Source organism: Limanda limanda, chromosome 5, assembly GCF_963576545.1.
Source record: "Limanda limanda chromosome 5, fLimLim1.1, whole genome shotgun sequence".
Classification (NCBI taxonomy): Eukaryota; Metazoa; Chordata; class Actinopteri; order Pleuronectiformes; family Pleuronectidae; genus Limanda; species Limanda limanda.
Window position 1 is genome coordinate 20,883,684 of NC_083640.1, and position 9,839 is coordinate 20,893,522.

The window sequence follows — 9,839 nt, forward strand, 5'->3', positions numbered from 1 at the left end:
TTCATTCACTTAAAATACTATCTGATGTATGTGTTTTGTTGGTTTACTCTCAGTATCGTGCCCACATTTTTATTTTTGAGAAGACAGCATGCTTGTTCTCATTTAAGTGACCCTTACATTCGTCTGGGGGAGTGTCCAGGAATTTGCTAATTATAATTTTTTTTTATCTAAAACTAAATTTAGTATGTCAAAGGGTATGTTTATGTTGACTGTGACGTCTTTTTAGTTTTTCGTGCAATGTCGCCAACAGTCGATGAGTTTCTAATTGACATGCTGTCAGAAGAGAACTAGTGTTGGAATAAAATAATTGAATTCACCTTCATTAGCACTCATCTCTTTTTTCTCGTAGTAAAATTGCTTACGGTAACTCTAACTGGGGTCATATCTATCTCGTGGTGTTGCTTCAAGTAAAACGTGGATGAACACAAAATTACCATGTTTATTACTGTTCGACCTGTGTTACTGCATTTCTGCATATTGTCGAGGAACCTGTAAATAGTTTGCATTGAACTTGCATAGAATCATGTTATTGTGGCGTGCTCTTTTTGCTTGTACAATTCTGCTTCTAAATGTGTGTGTGACTGTTGAGACGACACTCTTTTTGTACATGACTGTCTTTTTATTTGAGAATATTGATTCTGTCCTTTTTCATTTTAAAGTTGAGTTTGAAGAGTTCAGACATGCCTGAAGTTTGACTTTAATAAAGCTGTACTCGGTCTCAGTGAAACACACTCACTCTGTCATTTTATTTGTTGATTAGCATTAGGTGAAAACAGTGATCCAGATACAGATTGACCTTCTTGTTTAAGTGTTTGTAATGATTTTCTTACTAGATATTTACCAAACAAGTGACAGATAAGTAAAACTGAAATTAATCCTGGCACAGAATAGAGCGGACAACTCTGCCAAGGCCGGACAATCCTACACCTGATTATCTAGTTTTTAAAGTAGAACTATAAAAGAACAAAGGGAAGTGGTTTGATAACCTAAAGGATTTATTTGTTCCAAAAGTGAGAAAAAATTATCTGCTGTTCTATTTCAAAAATTATAATTTGTTTTTTTTGTGTAATCCTGAAAATTAAACCAAAGTAATCACAGGTTACATATTGAAATCAAGTGGTTTGTGTGGAAAGGTTGAGGGATTCATCTAAATAACAAGTCCTACATCACTACATTACTTTATACTGTGAAGTCTCAGCTTATTCAAATATAAATGTGATTAAGATATAAAGCAATTCAAACTATAACAATCTATGAGGTTCGTAAAAAACAAAGTTTGAATCATCAATCTCCATTTAATTGATTTATCTTTCTTTCACCTCTAGAAGGCGCTCTCTAATGTGACGTGGCTTCTCGCATCCACTTGTCAAGGCAGATAAAATCATCTGGGAATCCATTTCCTGTTTTGTAAAGCTTCAAAATATTTTTCTCAAACTCCAAATATCCTCATCAATTGAAAAAGAGGAAACACTGGTTCACATAAATATGTCTTAATCAGACCAAATTGGGCTAGAAATATGTGTTATCATCTCACACTATCTATATAAAGAACAAGAAAATGTGTCCCAACCATAAACAGTAAAAATACTAAACACAGTCTATGATCAGAAAATACAATGAAAACAACAGAAGTACTAATACAACTGCTCATTTGTAAAATAAGGTTAATATAATTACGCGTACATATGAACAAAGGTGTTCAAGGCTCTGTTCGTCTCTAAGAATATAATTATTATATATTGATGTGAAGAATTGGATGTAGAAAGAAAGAAAAGTCTCAAGTAAACCATTTTATTATTTGTTAAGGGTCATGTATTGGTAATAAAAAAGAGGAAATGGTCAAAATCTCCAGAACAAGTGAGTAAGTAAACTACGAGTTGATATTTGTTTAAGGACGTGCCTTTAATTTGAAGCTCCTGAACCAGAAGTAGCTGTGATGCTAACAGCTAGCATCGGGCAGAGCTCGCCTCCTCCGTGGCATCTTCTCCCTGAATCCCACTGATGTGCGACTTCCTCCCGGCGGCTGAACCAGGGGATGTCCGGGCCTGTTTCGCGGTAACGTTGAGACAAAGATCCAGGAAACATCCTCATCTGTAAGGTCCGTGAGCTTCCCGGTGGTTGTCAGGGCGGAAATGCCCCAGATGTCTTATTTGACAGATGTTGCTAACTAGCCTAGCCCAGCCCAGATATCCTCCTGTCTGAGCAGCACTCGGTTAGCTCGGTTATCTTTGCTGTGTCTGAACGAAAGATGACAAGCTGCTACATTTACTCTTCCTGTCGTTTGAATCATATTTAATGTCGTTAATGTTCAGGAGCAGCTTGTAAATATCTGTCAGCTGGAGGGGAGGGAGGGGGGGGCACAGGTGCTTCGTGTTGGCCTTTGTATCAGGTTTTATAAACCGGAAACATCTAATACCCTCCACAGTATCTTGCCTCAGAGTGACAGTGGTAAGTTTGCTGTGGGAGGGAGAGCAGCTCCTTCATGTGTCTGGTCTCAGTCGTTGATTTTCCTTCTTTCAAGAGGGATTTGAAAACTAAGGGTCAAAGGTCAGTGAACACAGCCGAGGGGGGGCTGTCACAGCCGGATTCCAGAGGCCCCTTCGAGCCTCCAGGTGTAGATCACCTGGCTGTGCTGTCTAAGAAGTGGAGCCACTACAGAGCAGTAGAGATGAGGCCCCTCATCACCACCTGCTGTTCTTCCTAAAGAGGTTTAAAGGTTCAGTGTGTATAATCTAGTGACATCTAGTGGTGAGGTTGTGTGTTGCAGCTGAATACCTGATTGAATACCCCTCACCTCACCCTTCTCCTCCAAACATGATAGAGAACCTGTGGTAACCTTCAGTTGACATAACACTCATAATAATATTAGTACAGGCCTCAAAGAGCCAGTAATATCCAGGCGGCTCCCATCCCAACGTGACCATCACAAAGAAGTCAGATTAGTTTAGTCTGTGCTGACTTACTCGAAAAACAGGTCTGTAAGGCTAATGGAGGGCGTGTGAAGTGGAAGATACATTTTGTGGCAAATATATTGACACAGGAAGTGCGCTTTGCATGCATTTCCTGTCCTGACAGTAGAGATTACTAAAGAGCAGGGTGTGCAGTGTTTACGAGCCCACAGAGGGGAGAGGTGGAGGGCTGAGGGCCCGGCGGCTGTATGACACTGTTGGATTGGATGGTTTGACTGTAGACTATTTGAAATGTTAACACTAAACAGACAGTTGATGATAAGAATGCAAATGTTTTTATGAAGACTAAGGGCGTTTACCTCGTTAAAATGTGGGCACAGGCCTGTGTCTGATCCCTTCAGGCTGCACAGTTAACTTCACAGCTGTGAGAACTCGTGTTGCCCGGCTGTTTGCCGTTAGAGGAGTCCAGTAGAGTTGTAGAAACATCTCTAAGATGATTGCAGGGGAAAAGTGTCATAGCAACACCATTCTTTCAACATTCTTTGAAAATTAATTTTGTCATTATTGGATTATAAGTGAGGCAAATTAAAATATTTTAGATTTAAGCATCAGGCTGAATACATTCAGAATGAAACCTGTCCTCTCAGTTTGACTTTTATTATATTTGTACTAAGTAATAGAGCTCGTCAGCTGATAAAATTGGGCGATATGATTCTCTCACAGATGGTTTGGTATCAGTGTTGGTGTTTGCCAATATGTGCTGATATGGAAACTTTTATTTTACAGAATAAACAATGCAGATAAGATATGAGTAAGATATATTTGTGTTCACATTTAATGAAGATGTTTATATTTGGTTGTTTATGTTTTTGGTTAAACTACAAAATTGCAAGCCTCAATTAGATGGGTTTGAAAATTACATTTTAGGAATCATTGAAACATTTTTTAACCTGTTAAGCAGCACCGGCTAACGGGCGGGCCGGTGCTGCCGATAAGCCTCAAACATTGTTTTTTTCAGAACTGCCTCGTACCGCTAGATACTGATGCAACATATCATTAGAAAGCTAAGATTCTTCCGATTCGACTGATGTAAACCATTTCAAGATCCGCAGCCGGTACAATTAACGTCTCAGTCAAGACACTAACACAAAAAAAACAATCACAAAGTCGACGTCACTCACCTAAGAAGCATCATATTAATCCACAGATCGCTAACATTCCAACAAAAACAGTCTTGGTACATTGCCAAAGGTCCAGACGATCCAATCCAGTAACATAATCAGTCCAAAACACACTATTACATCAAAGAATAGCCACAGTCAGCTGTTGCGTTTTCTCAGCGCAGCCAGCATCAAGATGTAAACAACATGAAAGATGTTTATTTGTATACATTTTAAACCATATGACCGGTTTTGCCTCCTTTATATAAAAGTATGATTTTGAGTGTAAAAGTAGCCTTTTTAGCCTAGCTGGTTACCATAGTTCCAAATGGCCTTTGTGGAAAACGCCTAGACATGCCCTTAGGAAAAAATCTGTGAAATATTCATTTTCTGTGGTATTGTTATCAAATTTGAACCACTGCTAGTCAAGGCTTCATGCTCGGGTCGCAGTGTGTTTTCCAGCTCATAAGTCCCAGCTAGAGGCATCTGCAGGCATCTGTTTAACAAAAAATATTCAGGCGGAAATAAAAACCTTCTACTTCACTGTGTTCCAACTGCTATTACTCAATGTCAGTAGCATTTAGACTGATTCTGACTGTTGGGGGGGGGGAAGTTCAGAATGTTACCTTTCAAAGTGACCAAGATCATGCATGTACTCCAAATGGTTCAAGAACAGCTTTCAATTTACTTTCGGTACTCCTCAGACAGGCATTTTAGGCGAATCTCACCCGCTGCTTAAGAGGCTACTAGTATTTTTATAGTTACAGTTTTTTCCACCTGCACTTATCCTTCACCAAACTATCTTCTGGCTATTCTACTTCAGCCCCCGTCAACTGGACACAAGGTGGAATGAGGATGTTTGCTGTGGACTGAAATCCATCCCGAGCAACAAAATGAAGCAGAAGCTGCTTCGTGGTTTCCTTTCGGAAATTTCCGTCCGAATAGCCTTGTTAGTTGTGTTCCTGTAAGTATGTCCTTATTTGAATCACTTCATATATGCATTTATCCGTGACTTTGCTTTATTGATCTGTTTTCTGAATGTAACATATCATGTTACCGTTAGTGTGACGGAGCAGCTTCCTCCTTTCTTCCGTGAGATCCAGCCCGAGGAGATGTGGCTGTATAAATTCCATCGTGTGGAGAATGACCACGTTCCCACCTCGCTCATGTTTGTAAGTAATAAATTAACGTGATGTGAGTGAAACTTGGACTAATAAATCCCACAGTTCAGTATATATATTTTTTTTATATGACAAAGAAATGTACTGAAGTGAAAAGACCTTATCTCTGGCTCTGCTGTTTACTGTCCAGGATGAGGTTGATTATATTATGGGATTGCAATGCTGAGTCATGTTTTGTGTCTGCATCAGAGCATTGCAGTTTTCACCCCATTGATTGTCATCGTGGTTTTCACCTTCATGAGGAAGTCAGAGAGAGGAGATCTGAAGGAAGCCTCGCTGGGTACGAAACCGACAGCTGCTAATGAGTCAACTGCTTTTTTTTAAGTTGACATGTCTTTGTTTTTAATGATTCACTTCTGTCTCTCCCTGTCCTCCAGCTGTGACTCTGACTCTGGTGCTGAATGGAGTTTTCACCAACGTCATCAAACTGGTTGTTGGCAGGTAAACGCTGCACCCAACGTAGCAGTGCATGAATATTACCCATGTTGCAGTGGATTAAAGCCTTCATGCTCCCTCTGTCTATGTCCTCAGGCCGCGACCGGATTTCTTCTACCGCTGTTTCCCAGATGGTCAGATGAACCTGGAGCTGCACTGCACCGGTGACCCAGATACGGTCATAGAGGGCAGGAAGAGCTTCCCTAGCGGGCATTCCTCCTGTAAGAGAAGCTCCAACGTGCAATTATGTCTCTGTAGCTGGTACATTATTACTAAAAGTAGGGCAGGGAGAATATCGTATGTTACAAATGTGTCTATATGAATGTATTTTGGCCTCTAGGCTTTTATTTTATTGTGTGAGAAAGCAAGTCTCTCCACCTCTAATCCCTGCTCCTCCTTTTTGTAGTTCTCTCCTTTTGTTTTTGTTCTCTTCATCCACCCTTGTGTTCTTTTCTCTCTGCTCTCAGTTGCCTTCGCAGGTTTGGGTTTCACAGCGTTCTACATCGCAGGAAAGCTGCGCTGCTTCAACGTGGTGGGCCAAGGCCGAGCGTGGCGGCTGTGTGCCTTCCTCGCCCCTCTGCTCGTCGCCACTGTGATCGCCCTCTCCAGAACCTGTGACTACAAACACCACTGGCAAGGTCAGAGTCACAGTGCACGTTTAGATTTGCATTACAGAGCAGAAGCTGCTTTAGAGGGATTTCAGTGACAGAGGTTCAACACAACTGATTTGACTAGTCTGTTAATCATGTCTAAAAAGAGGAAGACATCAAAAGTGAAGCCAAAACATTTTTATCGCCTCCTGGCAGGTGGCTGCAGTAAAGCTCTCCTCAATATTACATTCCTGCATGTAGTTTCAGAACCAAAGTTTTAGGACCACATTTCTAGGATCCTAAGTGTTTGTGGCGGCGCAATCTATCGAATCCGGGCAAGTCTTTAAAGGTTTATTCCACCCAAATACTTTCCTGCCCAACTACTTATAGCTGTAAAGGCGTATTCCACCCTGCGACTTTATGCCAACATTGAATTTGCTTGAAGTAAGATGGCAGCAGATATTTTGGCTCCAAAGAAAGGAGAAAGTAAGGACACATCTTCCATCATTTTATACAGTCTATGATTTCACCCCCAACCAATCAATTGCCAAGGATGTGACTGTCACACGTCAGCCATTTTACCAAACTCAGTTCAGATTAAACAACGGCCACTTCTGAATGATGAAACAGTGGAATCAAACTCCTCATAATGGTGTTTCTTCTCTTCTCTCTCGTTCATGCAGATGTGTTGGTGGGTTCTCTGCTAGGTCTGGTCTTCGCCTGGCTGTGTTACCGGCAGCACTACCCCCCACTTCAGGACCCCGACTGCCACAGACCTCTGCGTCACAGAGAGATGGTTCCCGCTGCACAGGAGCGCAAGCTGGCCAACTCCAACTACATCCTGCCCATGTAGAGCAGCTGTAGCCGGAGAATTACTCTTTGCAGATGTAATCTATACTGGGTTACATGGTGATCTTTCTTACTCTGGGTTTTACACCCTTCAGGCCAGGCAGTAAATCAGTATTTTTTGTTAGTCGTCGATCATTGTAAATGTATGGTGGCAATTTTCTTTTTGTAAGGTGACACACAATATGTTTTCCAAACTGAATTTAGAAAACTAATATCTCTCGGGTGTTTTCTGAGACACCTGAGTATCGGAAAATAACAACAAATTTTTAACAGTCGCATGTTGATGGACATGAACTATGGGGACAGCCTGGAGTGTGTGTTTCCAAACCCTATAATGATGTCAATACCTTCTGGATGTTTTACTAGAGGTCTTCTGGTCGACTTGACATCGTTCTCCATATGGCTCAGCCCCACACACACGGACACACCCACACCCACACCCACACCCACACCCACACCCACACCCACACCCACACACACACACACACACACACACGGACACACACACACGGACACACACACACACTGTGTATTGTGCCTATGGTTGACATGACTTCAAATACTCGCAACAGTTGAGCAAGTCAACAAACCAACCACTGCACTATTCGTCCACTGCCCATCAAACTCTGGCTCAACTGCTGTGACACAGTCTCTCCTGCAGGGCCACTATTTTGAGATTTTTTTGTAAACTTGCGACTTTCTAACCAAGCAGGGTTGAGGTTAAAGGGAAACCCCTGTATTTAGTATATATCTTATCATTTTATTTCTCTGCATGGCTGTTCATTTTTGACCTCTCGCAACAATATAGGATGAGTGTAATGGAAGTTAACATATCATGTTTTCAACAGCAGCTCCTGGTGTCATCACGTGACCTAAATGTGAAACAGCGCCGAGAGACACTGAACAAGAATCGAGTGTCATGAGCAGATGATCTCATTTCTCTCAAAGCACCAGAGCAGCCGCAGCATTGATTGACATTGACCATGAGTCAGCAAATGGCAGGACAAAGCTGAAGGATGTTGCAAGAGACCAAAACTGAGTTTATGGACATCTGCCCTCATCGAGAGCCAGGCTTGTCTTCTGAGCTTCTCCATTCGAACAGTTGTTAATCAAATGCCTTGCTCAAGGGCAACTCTGTGACTGTAATCAGGAAGAGAAAGGCACCCTCTAATTCCTATAACCTGTAACTGTCCAGTCCCAAGTCCACCTCTTATCCCTGTAGAGATGGATACTAAGCACCTGTCGTGACTTGACCAAACCTTCACATTTAATGTCACATGACGACACAAGAGAGAGAGATGTGATGAAAAGCTGCAAAATAAGGAACTAAAGGGAGAGGTAAAATGTTGATGTGGGATGTTTATGTCTGAGAGGGGTGGGTGACATGGATACATATCTTGATATATTGCAGTGTTATTTTATTTTCTGAAAGATGACATTTCCTTTGTTAATCCAGAAAATTATACATGACATATGTTAATAATGAACTACCATCGGTACAATGAACGAATAAGATTGCAGTATTCTATGTTTTTCTTATTGTCAACAAATCCCCTTGATTTGACCCCAAGCCAACAGTGTCTATCCGTCTCAAAATTTCTGTGGCACTTTGCCTCAAACACATTCTCTCCTACTGACAATGTTTAAAAAACAATCATGAAATTTAAGAACATGTTTTCAAGTAAGCTATGTTTCACAGAAGAATCAGCTGCGTAGACAGATGTGGTATTTATGAGCTCTATTGACAATAAGAAAATGTAGCATATGCTAAAGTCTCAGTGGGATTTCTTTTTATCACAAGATATATTGTCACGTCACCCACCCTGATCTGATCAGTAACCACATCAGCTGTATTTAAAGGCAAAAATAACTTCCCTGCACCTTTTTGTCTCAGTATTTTCTTTTCTACTGCCGCATTCTCTGTGCTTTAAATCTCTCTTTCATTCTTTAGTACATTTGAATGTCTCCACTCACAGATTTTGGTATTACCATTTGGAAAAGGCTTCATGAGCCCAATCCTTATTTAAACATCCCAGTGTAGCAGTTCCACTCAACTCTTGTTCGTATTTGAATGATTGTATGACACTTGATCATTTCCTTGTTCAAACTGCACATCACATCTGCTGATATCAATGTTCATGTGACCCTAAAGCACCTATGAGACAAATGTGTTGCTGTCTCAGTGGATCTCAGGGGAACTGTGGCTCTGCCAACAGAGCTAATGTGGGGAAGAGAGATGAAGGTGCACAGGGGTTGGGTTTTTTGTCATCACAGTGGAACCTGATCTTGTGATGAACCTGAGTGGCGTCAGAATCTAACCTCTCCAGGTGATGGTGCTAGCCTCGCAGTTCTGTTGCTGGTCAGGTTTCCTATCCCATCAATAGTTTCACTGGCACGTGAAGATTTTTTTTTTTTTTAAATTTTCCTCTGGTCAATTCCATCAACTTCATTTCAGTCATTCCAGTCAATTGTATTTAGATTTTCACATTTGTGATTTTCTGTTATTTTCTTTAATTCTGTGAAATTGTTGCTTTCACGTAGAGACGACGCAAATTTTTACTTTGATGGTTTCATGCAGATGGCAACATGAGAGACGACCAAACCTCCGTGTTTTTTGTTTGTTTGTGAAAACAGCCAACGTGTTGCAGGGTCAGAGCACCTTTCGTTCATTGTTGTGAATCCGGCTTCAAGTGGCTGGATCACAGTGGTTTCAGA

At 41.2% G+C, this 9,839-nt stretch overlaps 1 protein-coding gene across 2 annotated transcripts; it reads left to right on the top strand.

Annotated features, from left to right (window-relative positions):
* The first annotated feature begins 1,971 nt into the window (after nucleotides 1-1,971).
* Nucleotides 1,972-7,558, top strand: plpp5 (phospholipid phosphatase 5). 2 transcript variants are annotated; one of them, XM_061071679.1, is made up of 8 exons: nucleotides 1,972-2,093; nucleotides 4,893-5,033; nucleotides 5,133-5,241; nucleotides 5,440-5,530; nucleotides 5,628-5,691; nucleotides 5,782-5,906; nucleotides 6,153-6,323; nucleotides 6,959-7,558. In XM_061071679.1, exons 1-8 carry the CDS (start codon nucleotides 2,002-2,004, stop codon nucleotides 7,126-7,128), a joined length of 963 nt encoding a protein of 320 aa, XP_060927662.1. In that variant the 5' UTR covers nucleotides 1,972-2,001; the 3' UTR covers nucleotides 7,129-7,558. The 2 variants fall into 2 exon arrangements, with proteins under 2 accessions (XP_060927662.1, XP_060927663.1); XM_061071680.1 differs by having other exon boundaries at nucleotides 2,036-2,098.
* Nucleotides 7,559-9,839: the final 2,281 nt, after the last annotated feature.

Coding starts and splice junctions, on each gene's coding strand:
- plpp5 (XM_061071679.1), top strand. CDS start 2,002: ATGTGCGACTTCCTCCCGGCGGCTGAACCAGGGGATGTCCGGGCCTGT. Junction 5,034..5,132: donor GCCTTGTTAGTTGTGTTCCT/GTAAGTATGTCC, acceptor TGTTACCGTTAG/TGTGACGGAGCAGCTTCCTC. Junction 6,324..6,958: donor CTACAAACACCACTGGCAAG/GTCAGAGTCACA, acceptor TCGTTCATGCAG/ATGTGTTGGTGGGTTCTCTG.